Source organism: Protopterus annectens, chromosome 9.part0 (assembly GCF_019279795.1).
Source record: "Protopterus annectens isolate FY-2018-M chromosome 9.part0, PAN1.0, whole genome shotgun sequence".
Classification (NCBI taxonomy): Eukaryota; Metazoa; Chordata; order Ceratodontiformes; family Protopteridae; genus Protopterus; species Protopterus annectens.
In genome coordinates this window covers 1,051,993,532-1,052,011,031 of record NC_056743.1, presented here as the reverse complement: position 1 = coordinate 1,052,011,031, position 17,500 = coordinate 1,051,993,532, and the positions used below count along the sequence as shown (strand labels likewise).

Here is a 17,500-nt window from a genome sequence, read left to right as displayed (position 1 = left end):
TGCATTTGCAACTACAAAAACTACAAAAAATTAAATGTTGTTGTATCTTTCGGCTTTTCCCGGTTAGGGGGTCGCCACAGCGGAACTCCGGTCCGCTAATGATTGGCAGTAGATTTTTACGTACCGAGTTGCCAGCCCTGACACACAACCTTCAACGAAGGTATGCCCATTCACGCATGTCTCCACACAGAAGACACTTTAGCTGAGAATCGAACAGGAAAACATTTTACTGTGAGGTGACAACGCTACCGCAGCACCACCGTAAATAAATAAAAAAAATAGCACAGCTGCAGCATGAAGTGAAGAAATGAGACAGATGTTGGCTATGACATCTCCACCTATGATCTTCTTCAGATATACCCTGAATTACTATAAAAGTAAAGAATACAAAATTAAAAAAAAATTGTTTACTTTTATATCTCAAATAATTTCTAAAGATCACATATTATTATGTCAGTTCTAATATTCATTTTGCAGTTTGTATTTACAGCCAAGATTGTCGTGAAGATATCTACACGTGGAGAAGAACAGCGTGTTACATGTGTACTCACTTGAGAAAGTAGTACACAATTTGTTACATGAAAAGAAGGGGAGCTAGTTAAATATGTATAAGTGGAAACAAGGAAACCCTTACTATTGTACATGTTGGAGGATGTAAAGGAGCTAAACACATACATAGTGGAAGGAGAGTTACAGACATTCAAAGAATCATACTCTAGAAAAACATGAGTAGGTAGTTGCACACTTGGTGTTGCAGAGAGTCCTTAGCATCAAAATCATTAGTCGAATTCAAGAATGCAAAGGACAGACCTAAGACAATTCATAAGCTGTAGGAAAAAAGGAAGGTGTTGATTAAGAAGGATTTGCAGCTTATCTAGTAAGAACAGGAAAGGGCACACTAGATGCATACTGATCACTTCAAAGGCTGCAGTAACAGTTTATACTCAAGGTAATAGGTAGGAAGTATGCTGATCACTGTCCTACCAGTGTGGGAATAATATGTTCAAAGGTTAATAGTTAAATACTAGACACATAGTCTAACCACGCATACAAGGAAGTATCAGCAGCAGATTTACCTCCCTTATTTACAAAGGCAATGTTATTAATCCCTAGGCAAAATGTATGTGATATAAAACAAACAACACATCTGAGGACAGGTTCTAGAAAACTGAGTCAGGATAGATGCTGAGCTGACAACTGATAACCACTTGAGTCGGGTTGGACAGCTGGGCAGCGGCTGAGCAAATCTGGGAGGCCCATACCTGTACTGAAGCTGGCCTGGGACTGCCTAAGCAATGTCTCTGTGCAGGAAATAAAATAAAATAAATCCATACATACAATCAAACAATGAATACATCATATTTTTCTGGGTAATGTGAGTATGTTTTTGTAGTTGTTTTCATTGTTCTAATTATACAAGTAGTATGCTACAGGCTTAGGTCAGCAATCATCGACAGTATAACGTACTGGTGTCAGGATACACTGCATCTGTGGATCAGTTTAAATTGTTCACAGCTACAGCAATATGAAGATGTTTTTCACTTCATAAAATATTTGGGATTTTTTTTAACATTTTACTGTTCTTTGTTTCGCAATGCTAGTTGGAGTAAGCATTGCTGCACTGGTGAACTTAGCCTGTGATAATTTGTTTGTTTATTTATTTATTTTTAAACAAGACTGTAACATCTCTGCTTCAGCATCACTTTTACACATAAGTATTTCTTCTGTCAGCTGCAATATATTGCTGTAGTAAGTGTCCCTTGATTTTTATCTTTGCTTTCCCTTTCTAGATGCTACAGTGCCACGTGTGTTAGTGTGCATGATACATGCTATAGTGTAAGAAATGGGATCCACTACATGACCTCATAGGATCATAGGAAGTTACTAGGCTGTTGGCCCTTATAAGCCTAGCCAAGAGTTTACCCCATGTTTAGCCAAGTCTGCACCCGATGCCCCAGTCCAGCAGGGACACAGGTAGAATCCCAGAGGTGTATTTTCTGTTTCCCATCCAGTTATCCAGGTTGCGCTTAAAAAGGGATAATGTGGTACTCTGCTTGACATGGAGAGGGAGTCTATTCCACAGATGGGGGAGTCTCTGGGACACAAATCTATCCCACCAACAAGTCCTATTGATGTCACAGACCGGGATGAGATTGTGCGTGTGGGTTACTCGAGTGGAGCCTGACTTGTGGATATGCAGCAGTCCCATCAAGGCAGGGTCTGAGATTGCTTTGTATGCCAGACAGAGGTCACCTCTGAGGAGTCTGTATGAAACTGAGTAGAGGGACAGGGCTTTTAGCCTATCTGTGTAGGGCAGATGTTTGAGACCCAGGATTCTACTGGTGAGGAACCTCTGTGGTCTCTCCAGCTGCTGCATGTGCTTTGTGAGGTACATGCCAAAAGGGACATTGTACTCAATAATGGGCCTTATAAGAGAAGAATACAGGGATATTATGACCTCCTTGTCCCTGGTGAGATACCCTTACTTATAAGGGGGCCATGTAGAAAGACTTCCGTAGAATGGAAGCAACATGGTAGTCAGAAGTCAGGTTACTATCAACCTGGATGCCCAAATCCCTCACGACTGACTGTGTGCTTATTGTTATTAATGTGATAATGTGTGGAGATGTCACTCTCCCCAAAGGGGATGATGATGCATTATTTGGTATTCAGCTTGAGGCCATTTTTCTGGCACCAGTCATTTGTTTAGGTTAAAACCCACTTGGAGGATGTCCACATCACTACGGGAATTGATGACAGTGCCCAGCTTGCAATCATCTGCAAACTTGATCAGCCATAAACCATTGGTTTTGGCCTGTACTTCAGAAAAGTATATCCCAAATAACAGAGGCCCCAAGACAGATCCCTGGGGTACTCCGCTTGTTACAGGTCTACTACCTGAGGTGGCTTCCCCTATTTTGACAAGGTGGGTTCTATCAGTGAGCCAGTTTGCTACTCATCTGGTAACATATGGATTGACGCCTAGTTGAGAGAGTTAATCTATTATGCCTGAGTGGGGAATAGTGTCGAAAGCTTTGGCCAGGTCAAGGTAGGCGGTGTGCACCGTCTTCCCCTCGGCCATGGCTTTGGTGACTGTCTCAAAGAAGTTGGCCAAATTCAACAGACATGACCTCCCAGTGATGAAGCTAAACTGTGTGGGGTAGAGTGTTTGGAGGTTGCCAATGTCCCTGTTAATGAGATGCATGATAATCCATTCCATGGCCTTGCAGATCAGGCTAGTTAGGCTGATGGGCCTATAATTTCCTGGATCGGTGGATGCTCCACCTTTATGTAAAGGGATGACAGTAGCTGTCCTCCACTTGGCTGGGACAAAGCCCGTCCTCAGGCTTTGGTTGAATAGGGCTCCTAATGGTGCTGCATGTTCATGCCCGAGTTCATGTAGGATGCAGCCTAGGATGTTATCAGGTCCCATGGAGGCTGTATTTTTTTGCCTTTGAGAGGGCAGTGATGACCTGTTCCCTAGAGATAAGGGAAGGGTGGCAGATACTGGGGATGTCCTGATTTACTGATTGGGGATCTGTCAGCCAGCAAGTTGGCTATACTGTATCTACAAATCCCAAGAAAAACGGTCCAGGCACCAAGCAAGGATTGAATGACCACATTTCCATTAAACCGTACTTAATTAAAAGGGCAGAGAAGCTATGAAATAAGTATGTTCTGCTGTACAATATTTTTACAACATTTTTTAACATTTTTATAATATTTACATAAGGTTTCTTAATGTTATTTGTCATTTATGTTTCTATACACATATGCACTGATGTATTTATTTACATATATTTATACCTTTTTGAAGGTGTGTGGAGTGCACAGTGAAAATTGTGTAACTCAAAGGGTTTAAAGATTTATAATGAAGTGAGTGTTTCACTTTAAATATTTGAAATAATTTTGGTGCCTTTTTTTATGAATGGGGGTATTTAAATGAGGGTAAAAAATGAATTGTTTGTTTACACACTTGAAAAAGCCCTGCAACTGAGTCAGGGTGAAAGCGCTTGTGACATTTAACTTTTAATAAAGTTCCATTGGACTACCATCCTTGCTTGGCGCCTGGACCGTTTTTCTTGGGATTTATTTAATTTACGGTCTTTCCTGTTTTTTCATTATACTGTATCTACAGCATTTGTGTATGTGGTGTTCTTGACCACCAGTTCTGAGCAGATCTGTGTGCTTCCTTTGAGACTGCAGACCTATGTGAAGATGTCATTATGATTGTCTCTAGCAGATGTGGCCAATTTGAACTCAAAGTTAGCTTTGGAGGATTTCACTAGTGCTCTTATTTGCTTGTTCAGGCTAAGGAGAGATTGCTTCCAATTGGGAACCTGGTCCTTCTTGGTCCTGGACAGCAATTCTTTCCTTTTATTATAGAGTTTATTTATTGCAGATGTCCAACAGACAGGTTTACTCTTCCTTGTGGTGTATGATTTCATCCTGTCAGGTGTTCCTGATTCCATGCATCTATATAATGCTCGTATAGTACTTTGGTGTAGATTTGGATATTGGTGCCAGTTCCTATGGGGGGGGGGGTGAAGCTGTTTATACCATCCCTCAGGAGGCTGTAATCAGCTTTGAAGAAGTTTTTTTGTTTGACACTAGCTAGAAGGGGGGGGGTTGGGGGAAATAGTAACTTCGAAAGTGACCACTTTATGGTCAGATCTTACCAGGGAGAATGATACTGTAGGGATGCTGCAGTGGTTACGTATGTTGGTTAACACCAAGTCCAAGTTATTATCACCTCTTGTGAGGGTATCGACTAGCTGTTCCAAGGTGTTTGCATTGAAAAATCAAGGAATCTCTGGGCATTTGTGTTCTGGCATGAATAGTTCTTCCAGTCTATCTTTGGGTAGTTAAAGTCGCCCAAGATCAGGGTAAAGGGTTGAATCTTGATAGATTTGAAGAGGTCCAAATAGGCAGAGTGGGCATCTTGAGTCAAATTTGGAGGCCTGTAGTTACCTATGATTTGAATAGGGGTCTTGTCAATGGTTAACTGCACCTAGAGTGTCTCATGTGTGTCATATTGATGGACCAGCCTGGAGGTGTGTATGTCTTTAATATATATTGAAACTCCACCTCCTTTGGTTTTGCTACCCACAGTTTGAGGTTTGAATGTATGATAGGATGAGTAACCCGGTAAGGCTGGGATGCTCTCCGCAGCTTTGAGCCAGGTTTTTGTGACTGCGCAAATGTCAGCATCTTCCGGGATTAAGAATGCTTGCAATGAGTGCAGTTTCATGTTTGGACTCCTAGCGTTTAGCAGCATGACCTTTAATTTGCGTTTTGTTGAAATGTTTATGTTGGTAGTTTTGACCTCTCAATTTTCCTAAAAAAGGCACTATGGGGGAGACAAGAGCCTTTGCCAGAAGCCTGAAGCCCAAATGAGAGAGATGCAGGCCATCTCTGGCAAAGCATTGTGGTCCGTTGATCATATCTTCCCAGGCTATCAGGTACCGGATCCCTCTGGAATGACACCAGAAACTAAGCCAATTGTTAAAGTCAATCATTTTCTGTTTGTATTGAGGCATAATTCTGGGTGATGGTAGAAGCTGCTTAAGGCTAGTGACATACTTGCCTAGGACACATATTCAGTGAGCTCAATCATGTCTCTCTTCATATAGTCCAGGGAGGTACGTCTCAAGTCATTCATGCCAACATGGGCTATGACAGAGTCATTGCAGTACCTGTTGTTGAGAGACATGAGTGCGTGTGTGCTATGGCAGATTCTGGCACCAGACAAACAATTAACCATGACCTTCTCCTTATCCAGCCTGGTGAGAGGCAAAGCTGTGTCTCACAATGGAGTCTCCTATGACTAATATGTTGGGTTTATGGTTAAGCCTTAGTAGCTATGAGACACAGGTGTGTGGACTATGCATGGTATGTGGTGTGGAGGGTTGTGGAGTTTGCATGTGTTTTTGCTTCAGAGGTCTCCTTTGTTTGGGTATGTTTTTGTTGAGACCATCCACATATGTGGGTGCATGTTGTGTAAGTGTGGGTGGTGTTTGAGGTGTAGTGATTGTGTTGACAATCTTCTCGGTGCCAGATATACTGGCTTGTGAGGGAGATAGCATGAACTCTAGATTCCTAATGTAATTGCATCTCTCACAGCTCACCAGAGCTTGCATTACATTAGCTTAGTCATAAGAACTTGTAGATGACAGCTTAAACACACACACACACACACACACACACACACACACACACACACACACACACACACACACACACACACACACACACATTAAATTGGATGCACAAATTCAGTTTCAAAATGCTATGAGCAAATACTATACAGATAAAAGTCAGTTTTTGCTGGAAAGGCAAGCTCCTTTAACCTCCATTTATGAGACTTCATCCCCACACCCCTTGTTTTATTAATCTCAATCTAAAGTTGCTACAGTTTTGAAAAAAAAAACTTTATTCACAGGCAATGTAGCACCTTACTAATTATCCTGCCCTTTACCTGAAATGTGCAATGACTTTGTATCAACCACTGCTCATTATTACCCAAGCATTATGATATTGCATCAAAGTGAAATGAACAATGAAATACCAGTAACTTCCACCTGGAGCTAATTTATGTATTTATTTGTATTTGTTAAATGGAGAAGAGACGTGGTCCCTAGGGACCTTTTTCAGACTCAGCACATTTTTCTTCATTGACTTGTTGAACTGGAGAACTCCAGTTTAATATCTTTGTGCAGACGTTTAAGTGGCTGTGGTTTGAAATGCACAAGCTGGAGAACAGATGACAGTTTACTTATTTGTATATAATTTCAAGGGTAGAGCACTGATCTCCATGGACCATTTTCAGATGCAGCCCAGGAGCAGTGTCTGGTTAAATGACTTGGTCAGAGTCACAAAGTTAGGCAGTGGAGGCTGAGAGAATCAAACCTTGCACCACTGAACCACAGGAGACAACTTATTAACAGCTCCTTGAGTATCTAAGCCAACTATGAGACTAAGAAGAAGGGATGTACAGACATACTGAGGGAGAGGGAATAAGCTACCTAGGTACATTCTGATAAAGAAAACAAGTGTCACTACATATCTGGTCAGTGCAAAAGAGGTTCTTAAATATGCACTTGCTGATCAAAACAGTGATACTTAAGTTCATACGTTTTGAAAAAAAGGAATGAGTCACATTTGTGTATTAGAAAGGAAGCCTGATTTATGTATGTGACTATCTATTCAACAGTGGGCAAATCTATGCAATTAGAAATAAATAAAAGACAGTACATTAAATCTGAGAACAAAGAAGGTAAATATGTAGGTCTTGCAAAAAATGTATAAGAGATATAGTGAAGGAGAAGAGGGATGAGGTGAAATTACTTGCGCATTTTTTTTTTGTTTCACACTGAATCTGCCAGCTACTTTCACTCATCTGGCCCATTCATTCCTTCGGGGGCGGGGGGGGAGGGGTGAGAGGCAGTCATCTTTACCACTGCCCTGGAATTCTTTATTGGCCTATTCATTCCCCCCATGATGAGAAAGTAAGCCAAATTACTAGTCCAGTGGGGCTGCCTACCTTCCCCTACTAGAGAATCTCCCTCTTCCTTGTGGTACCTCACTGATCTCTGCTTTTGTGCTGCTGGCCAAATAAAGCCTCCACATGCTCTCTTGACTTATGAACATCCATGCGGGTAGCAAATGTTCTCAGACTCGTGTTCCATGAGTGCAAAATCTAGGGCTGCCACTAACTGTAACCCAAGTAGTGAACCAGGGCTACAAACCTACTGACAGGATGGGCAAGCTGACTCTGTACTCTCAGTCCCATCCTTCCCTGCCAGCTCTTACACACAACTCGGCTGACAGTCGATCTTGGATCACCTGCGTCACAGTCAAGACATGATATATCTGTGCCACAGAGCTGACAGTGACAGCTGCATTTAAATGTCACATGACAGGCACCTCAATGCAAACAACTATTATTCTTCAGAGGAGGAAGAAAAACTTCAAAGCAGCTGCTCCTAAGATGTTGGTGAGGTAGTATACTTTAGGAGAGACCTTGTGGTTAAATGTTTCTTTTTTTTAATTGTTTTTATTTGCTTTTAAAACAATAGATAACCAAGTCAATTATAAAACAAACAACTATTTACATAGGTCCACAAATGATCAATGCATCAAAGTTATACATATCAACAACAATTAATATTTTTCAAGCAAGTCTTTCAAGTTTAAACTAAGATTTATATGAATGTGTAATATCAGAACTTCTGTTCTTTATAGTATGCAATTCACTACTGCAAACAAGTTTTGCCATACTAATAAATTCAACAGTAGAGGGGGTAACTTAACTTTTCAAATTTTTAGTAATTACTTTTCTGGCTATATCAAGAATAGACGAAAGAAGAGGCACTTGGGTTTTCGGAATTATCTCAGGAACCAGAGCATTAAATAAAACTAAGGATTAGAAATATTACATCTGTCTGACCATACAGCTTGAATTAAGTCATTAATTTCTTTCCAAAAAGGGAGATTACTTCACATGCATATACCATATGCATCTAATCAGTTATTTCAAAATCACATCTCCAGCATTTAATTCTATTTGATTTATACATAACTGTAATTTTGTTAGGAGTGACAAAAGCTTTGTGTAAGAATTTCCAGGTGAAAATTATTTTACAATATAATTATGAATTTTTGTGGAACAGTTCCAAAGTTAAGGGTTTCTTAAGTGAAAAGAGTACAGATATGTGGAAAAGACTTCCAGATCAGAGTGTTACAGAGTGACAACTAAAGCTTCAGAGTAGCCTGTGATGAGCTTAACCAAATAATAAAAGACAAGAAACTGGGTGTTTACAAATGGTTTGACACTGTGCAGTCACTGGAAAAGGTATCGGTCATGTGATACTAATTTGCTGTAATCCTCTGTCTGATAGAGTACATATAATTGCTATACTATGCTGAAGTGAAAATTGTTGAAATTTTATACCTCTCACATGTCCCTGATTTTGACTCAAATTTTAGATGTGTCCCTCTTAATCCCTTTTAACACTGGTGCCTTTTAGACAAAAAGTGGTGAATTAAGAGCCGAATACTTATTTTACTTCAGGAAATGTATATTAATTCACATTATCTAAGTCTGTTAATGCTTTAAGTTAATAGAACTAATATTTTAAAAGTGTCCCTGATTTTTTTCTGGATTTGTCCCTGATTCTGTTGAGATTTGTCCCTGATTGGTTAAGAGCTATGGATATAATGAAAGCTGAAGTATATGTATGCGGTCTTCACACTATGTTAATCTATTCTTTTAAGGTTTCATTGAACATTGTAGACCTCAGCCATCATGCAAGGAATGCATTAATTCCAGTCCTAGCTGTGCCTGGTGCAAGTTGCAAGTAAGTACTTTTTCATTCCCTTAAATAATCTTAACACAAGTTAATAGTTCATGACTTTGAATTGCTCTCCTTTGCTGTAGGTCATTTCTGGTTGTACGTAGATGTCTCAAGATCAAAAGTACAATTTTGTCAAGAAGCCCATGAAGTATGTGTCAGTAGATTTGCAAAATAACTTGTAATTTAGAACGTGTAACAGTTTAGTGCCGGGGAAGTGAAGCACAACATTCATATGGGATGGAATTAAATGAAGTACTGTCCATATGATTTCCCCCAATAAAATTAAACTTTTCCCTAATAGATGATTTAGAAAATGGATTAATAGTGTTACTAAGGCCAGCAGTATGTAACCAGAATTTGTGCAAAGCTGAGAGCTGAGTGAAGTGTGTTGAGAAGATGGAATGTGTCTGCACACTGATGCTTCCTCTACAAGACTCTTACTGGAGTCAGATGGGCTTTCTTTGTCACTGGGCTGCATTTTCTTTGTTTCAAGGTACACTGCTGTTTTTTCTGCATGTTAAAAACTTGGTTTACTATCAAAGTCTCGAAAATTGAAAAATATACCATTTGGAACTTTGATCGGTAAGGTCAAATCCCTGCATGTTAATTAGGTGAAAATGTCAAATCTGATGACCGAATTCAGCACTTTTGACATTTTCACTGAATATCGAACATGATGTCCATATAGGAAATCAGGTAAGTGTCACTCCCACATTTCACATCACATTTTTACAGGGGGGACAGACCCCCTGCACCCCCCTGTGGGGGGCTGCACCACTCATACTCCCTGCTAACTATATATTTCGATTCAGAGATTACACTATAATGAGGAAAGGGATGAATGTTCCAATCCACACTGTACCGTGATCTCTATTCATGACATCCAGTTCATATCAGCGAATGCACAGTGGCATTGGCTGAGATGAACTATCAATAATTCAACATTTGCCAACACAGGAATCGGCCATCTACCATTTGACATTCCTGTGTTTGCAGAACCAACGTTCAACATTTTGACAGTAAACTATATATATATATATATATATATATATATATATATATATATATATATATATATATATATATATATATATATATATAGATATATAGGTTTACTATCAATTTTTTGAACAGAGATGCTCCACAGATGGATAATTTGAAAATGTCATGTTCAAAATTCCATCTTGCTGAACATCTCCGGTTCGAAAGTTTATATCAGCAAATGCACTGTGCATTCGCTGATATAAATTCAATGTACTGTACGGAGATCGCGGTAGACGGCAGTTTGGAAAATCATCCATCTCCTCACTGTAGTGCGATCTCGGAGTTGGAATATATAGTTAGCAGGGTGGGGGGGTGCAGGGTGGCTTGCCTTCCTGCAAAAACATGATATGAGGTATACAAGTTTAATTTAAATGAGCTCCTATACAGACATCATGTGATCTTTTCGGACAAAATGTCGAATCTACTGACTTTGGTCAGTGGTAGTGATTTTGTTTTCATTGTTTTGCTTCGGAGTTGCAAACGGCATTTCTTTTGCCATTCACAATTTTGAAAGTAAACTATATATATATATATATATATATATATATATATATATATATATATATATATATATATATATGCACATGGATTCCCTTCAGCCTATTGGAGCAGCAACTTTCCAAACTGAAAAAGTAAGGTGGTACAGTTGTGTAGAAATCAGCTGATCAAAATGTACCAGATTTTTTTCAGTACAAGATTACAATATAATAGGTATTAGGGAATTTCCCTTTCCCCACTTTAGTCTGACCTCAGAGTTCCTATGTATAATTAGCCGGTGGTGTGGTGGTACAGCCCCCTACATGGGTGGCACAGGGAGTCTTGCCCCAACCCCACAAAGAATACATTTTGTGTTCTTTCAGATCTTTGTGATTTGAATTAGATTTCATTCATTTTTTTGTGATTTGAACTGTTTCACTGGTATGACAGTTGTTCAAAGTTTTGATACTTCGAATATCTCTGATACAGTCATGTACATACATACATATATATGTATATATATATATATATATATATATATATATATATATATATATGTATATATATATATTAGATATAGTATGCTCTGGCTAAAAAAATTGACTTTTGATTGGGAGTTAGGAGAGTCAGTAGGCTGGCCTTTTAAGTCATGGTGTATGAGCTGCTCATGTTTATCATGGTGTTGAAATTTGTTTAGTTTACACCTTTTAAAGAATATGAGTTATGTATTGACATATGTATATTATGTGAAAAATGATACATGTTCAGGAAAGCTATGTTCATATAGTAGACACCAATAGAAGAACAATGAGGATGTGTTTCTTAACATGCACAAGAGCCTGGCTTCACAAAACTGTTTTTGGTTCAGAAGTGGAAGAAGTTTGCTCTGTGTGTGTGTGTGTGTGTGTGTGTGTGTGTGTGTGTGTGTGTGTGTGTGTGTGTGTGTGTGTGTGTGTGTCTGTGCATGTATTGGTATAGAATTAATTGTGAGGGAGTAAGTGCCTCCTCAATCTTGAGGAGGCATTATTCCCCTTACAATTCCACATGGGCACCTGACTTCAGCAAAATGTTTTTGGTTTTGGGTGGTGGGGTGCCACACGCGTGCGCGCATGTGTGTGTGAGTGTGTGTTTGTGTGTGTGCACGTGTGTGTGTGTGTGTGTGTGTGTGTGTGTGTGTGTGTGTGTGTGTGTCCACATGAGTGATTAGGCTACTGAAAGAATGAGGAGTGAAGGAGAAAGTGCCTCTTCAAACGTTTTCCTCATGAATGTTTGAGGTGGGATATTTCCACTTTAAGTTACATGCACATGCACTGTCCTACTTCTTTAAACACTGTTGGCAGTGCTGATTTTGATGGGTCAGCATCATTGATAAGCTGGTTCCTTCATTCAGTGGTTTATGAATGATGGGCCATTGACAATTTGACCATCTATTAAAAGAACCACTGGCCTTAAAAGAATATTATTAACAATGTATACAAGAAAGTAAAACATGGAAAATATGAGCGGAAAACATGAAAAGCTTAAACAAAGCAAAAGTGAATGAGATAAATATCTTTGGAAATCACCTGCCAGCATCTGAAGTAGACCATGACAAGCAGAATACAAGCTCATACTAGAAGAAGAGGGTAGCCATATTTCAGTATTATGCAACAGTTTGAACATTTCAAGAAATGGTCAGTTAATATGTTTACTGTTGTGCACAGCAAGACAGCAAGTATATGATTTGTATGAAGCCATAGCAGAAACAGATGACAGATTCCAGGATGTATCAGATAAATTAGACAGCCATCATCATCCTCATCATCAACCCCCTTTTTCCCATTTTCTACATGGGGTCAGAGTGTTATGTTAACTACCGCCATCTCTCTCGATTCAATGCCACACTCCTGCCTTCTTCGACACTCATGCCTGACTGTCGCAAATCTTTTCCTCACACAGTCCATCCACCTCTTTGCTAGACACCCTTGTTTTCTCTTACCTTTTTCCTGTCTGTCCCAAATCTTCTTCAGCAGATTGTCTTCTGCTTTTCTGCACATCTGTCCAAACCACAGTAATCTATTCTCTTGGATCTATTCTGCAAAGACAGCCACTCTGAGTGAAAATATTTAAAATATGAATTAGGTAGATTAGAAGTTTCAGGAAAAAAAGAAGTGTATGCACCAATGTAGTCTACTGGCTAAATACTGTAATTTCACAAATTTTAGTGGAGAAGGCAAGATACAAATAATACAATCATGTAACAGTGGCAGGTTAAAAAGAAAAGTAATGACTGAGTGAGGTATGACCCATTAAAAACAAGTTTACTTTGGCTGATCCCATAACATTTCAGAAAATTAATTCAAAGATGATCAAGGGATGAAAAGACAATTAATAAATCAAAAGAAAAGAGAGAGAGAGAGAGAGAGAGAGATTATTAATTTAAAATCATAAAAGCACACATAAAATGAATGCATAGATTCTATAAACAATTAATTACTTAACGCATTTTAAGTACTATGCTGGAGAATATCTTAATAAAGAACATTGCTCAGACCTAAGAAATCTATGTGCAAAGTGCATTAAACAGACCCACTTTACTAAAGTATGAAGAGAAAAAAAAGAAACATGAATAGAAGTCTACATCAAAAGATACAGACCATGAAAATGAAAGGCAGCGAATAGCATATAATGAAGACAGCAGCACTGGAAATGACTCAGGGTTGCTCAATTTATAAAGGAAACAGAACAGAGAGGCCAGAAATCAAAGTTAAAACACAAAAGTAAACAGTTTACAATTAAAACTTGGAAACTGCATTGGTCGACCGGCAAATTAAAATGCCTTTTGGCATGTCTTGCATATTCAAGTAATGACTGTAATCTACTTGTACGATGATCTACCATGTGCTTTGTAATAAAGCTACTAATGGGTGCAATACTGCCTTTCAAAAATGCATTCTTTAGCTGCTGCTCATATGGGGAATCATGTGTTTGGTCTTCAGGTACCTGCATTCCACAATGGTTATTAAAACATTCTAATAATCTGGCATAATATCTATCGACAGTTTCACCTTCTTGTTGTATGCATTGATTAATGCAAGTCCAATCAATCCACGGGGATTCCAGTTGCCACTGATCATGTGCCAATCTGGACCTACGATTTGTCTGACTACTTTCTCTACTTCCTCTCCATTCAAATGGTAACTTAACCTCATGCCCTGTAAGTCTTCTAAGAATTTTCTAAAATTAACTTTTGGATGGGGAATTCCCTCTGTGGCTTTCCAGATGTCTTCCGGTGTCCACGGTCTATATACTAGAAGAGTTGGGTCCTGTCCTGCCTGTCCTGCCTGCAGATTTGGTACTTCTATAAGTGGACATATCTCTTCTTCACTCATAGTTTGTGAATTTTTATTTATTTCATACAATTCAATATCCCCTCTTAAGTTGCGTGCTCGAGACCTGGTCTCGATAGGATCTCTGACAAATGGTTTTGGTTTTGCAGGAACAGCTGGGTATAGCGGAGGTGGATCAGCTTGTCCACTCGCTTCATATTCTGGTAAGGGAAGCGGAGGGGGCAGAGGGGCTGTTGCTATTACCAAGTTATTGTCTTCTTTATCTAAAAACATTGCTTTTGAATTTTTAATCTTTTGTTCCCTGCGGTTTGCTTCCTCAAGCCACCTGTGTGCCTGAGGGACTCCTAATTGTCGTTGCTTTTTTAGCTGACCTTTCGCGTCTGTTTTAAGTTGTCTAACAAGTTTAATAAGTGAAGGTTTATCTAAATTACCATCAAATTTGTATTGATTAACCCATTTTGCATAATACCTAACATTTTTGGCACGCTGTAATTGCATATATTTCGCGTCTTCGGTTAAGGGTGGGTCTCGGGAACTTTTTGTGCACTGATTTCCCATGTTGCCTTTGCTAAGTTAGAAATTGTTACGTAACCCTTTTTATCACGTGGTACCATGATTTACACTTTTTCACAGTTTATCTAGAATAACTGCCTACCTATTCTGTTTCCCTGATCTATGACAAGACAGCAATCTTTTTTGTCCCTGATCTGCGCATGCAAATCTCCCTGACAAAAACAATACTGTAACAAGTCCCTGATCTAAAACAGAAAAAGGTAAATTCCTCCTTACCTGAGCCTCCGTGTCTTGATCCCACCGGAACGTTGACTCGTCCTCTGATCACAGAACAGAAACAGTGGCTGGCCTCTTTTGAACGACAATTCAGTCGGAGGCCTTTCAAAGCAGAAGAACTGATGTGACATCTTCTCCGTACGGGTTCATGCCACCGGGCCCAATTTTGACCTGAGCTAGAGTGAGAGATATGTTTCCGGTCCGAAGGACCAATCTGTCAAAGGAAAAATATACTTTAAAAATGATCAATACACGGTAGATTCAGGTTAAGGCACTTTAATCTTGCAGCAAGGAGACAAAAACGTGCTAATACAGAGTTTGTCTGACTAGAATCAGGAAATGCAAGCATTTTTATACATTTTCTAATAAGACATTGCCTACCAAGCTGACGTAGTAAATCACAAGTTTTAGCATCATCATTTCGTAGTGATTGTTTTTGTAAAATTCTGCTTGCACTATCAATTTGTGTGAGAAACTTCCTAAGAAAAGCAACGTGGCCTTGGCTACCACCGGTTAGATATATGCAATGTTACCATTCAAGGTACTATGGCTAATTTGAGCACAAAGCAAGTATAGATTGCAGTTCATTTCTCCAACAGTCCTTTGTCTGTTTTATCTCTTCCTTCTGCAGCTGTGCGTGTTCTCATACTTCGAACAGAACTAATTGTTCAAAATCATTACATTATAGAATATGGCATTGTTCATTCATTGCTTCCTGACCTAGCAGATAATCACCTGCTTCTCAAGTACATTTCGAAAAGGCATAAACATGAATTTTGCTGTGCTAGCAGTTACTAGGTCAGAGGGCATCTTGCAAGTTTCAGAAAGCACACTGCAGTTTCAAAAGCATCTTTTAGTCTCATATGAAACTAAGCTGTATATAAAATAGTGCATATAAAATAGAATGAAAAGCGTGTTAACTCATTTAGTTTCTAATTAGCATTAAGCACACACATTAATACATATTTTTCTGACACATTATTTACATATTTAGGTTATTTACATTATTTATATGATGTGGCAGTTCTACAGTAATAGACAGAATTAAGCATTTCAGATGAGGTCGTGGGGTGTAAGACAGGATTATTATCTAGTGTCACAAAAACAGGTACAAGCGGCCTCCTCCTAAAGATGCTTCCTTAGTATAGTTTTGAATGCTAATAAAGTCAGTTGATTTCTTGTGTCACCCAGTAGTTTGTTTCATATAGCAGGACCTAATTTAAGGAAAGTTTTTTCTCCAATGGTTGTCTTGGTGTTTCTTAATGTACTGGTTTGCTCTCAGATGGCTAAAATTTTGTTAACTGGGGAGCGATAGTCTTGTTTCATATTTAAATGTAAGAGTATGAGTGTGAAGTGTAGCCAGTTGATAGTCTTAAGCAAATTATTTGTTTATTTATTTATTTATTATTTATTCAGTCCAAATGTTCTTGGCCTCTTCCCATTCTATTACCTTTTTTGTCTAGTTATTTGCTCCCAGTACCTTGGATCCTTTGCCAGTTTTCTCCAGTAAATTCCAGTCCCCTCCTGCCTATTTTCTCTATCACTAATTGCAGTCATTTCTATTGGCAAAATTTACTTCCTCCATTCGTCTGTTGGCTTAGTTCTTAGAATACTATCTACTATTTTATAAATATAATATTCTGTATGGCTATTATTGTTCTCCTTAAGCATCTGCATCCAAAATCCCATTTGATCCTTGTTTCTTACATTTCCTCCATTTCACCATCCCTTTCCCCTCTGAATTATATCTTTCTGCTTGTGTTATCCATATGAGCCTTGCCTGTACAGCTCTAAAGTATCCCTTCAAATCAAATAATCCTAAATTACCTTGTTCTGTTGGAAGGATTAATTTATCCTACTTGACCCTTGCCCTCTACCTCTCCCAGATAAATTTCTTCAGCTCTTTATTAATTATTGTTCACATCTTCTCCTCTCATTGATAAAAATATCCCTGACTTCTATATAAAACTAACATGATTAAAACATTTTCACTGCTTGTATCTTACTATGCATATCCATAAAAAACTACTTCCAGGTTCTGTTTTTATATTATCTTTTGTTTACTGTCTTCTCACACAACCTTAGCTGCCGTAACAGAATCATTTGTAATCTATACTCCTAAATACTTCATTTTATCAGAGCTCCATAAATATGGGTATTGCTGGACCAGTTCATGTGTGGGTACATAAATTTATGTGTGCATACATAGTTTACAGCTATAACCTTAGTTTTACCTTCATTAATTTTATATCTCGAAAATATGTCCTTTTCTGGTTTTATCAGGTACAAAACAATATTCTCTGCAAATAAGGTGAACTTTTCAAGACTACCATACCAATTATATCCTTGAATATCTGAGTCCCTTATTTTCTTTGCCAATGGCTCTAAATATAGCACAAATAACAAAGGGGAAAGAGGACACCCCTGCCTGGTTTCTCTGTTCAGATACAACTTATCAGAAATGAACCCTCTCACTTTAATTTCTGCCTCCAGTCTCTGATATAT

At 38.7% G+C, this 17,500-nt stretch overlaps 1 protein-coding gene across 1 annotated transcript in view; it reads left to right on the top strand.

Moving 5' to 3' along the window:
• Positions 1-17,500, top strand: part of ITGB7 (integrin subunit beta 7) — a 603,012-nt gene that overhangs the window by 354,937 nt on the left and 230,575 nt on the right. The window contains exon 3 of the mRNA XM_044083856.1: positions 9,277-9,359. Coding sequence (XP_043939791.1) covers positions 9,277-9,359 — 83 coding nt within the window. The remainder of the gene's footprint in view (positions 1-9,276; positions 9,360-17,500) is intronic.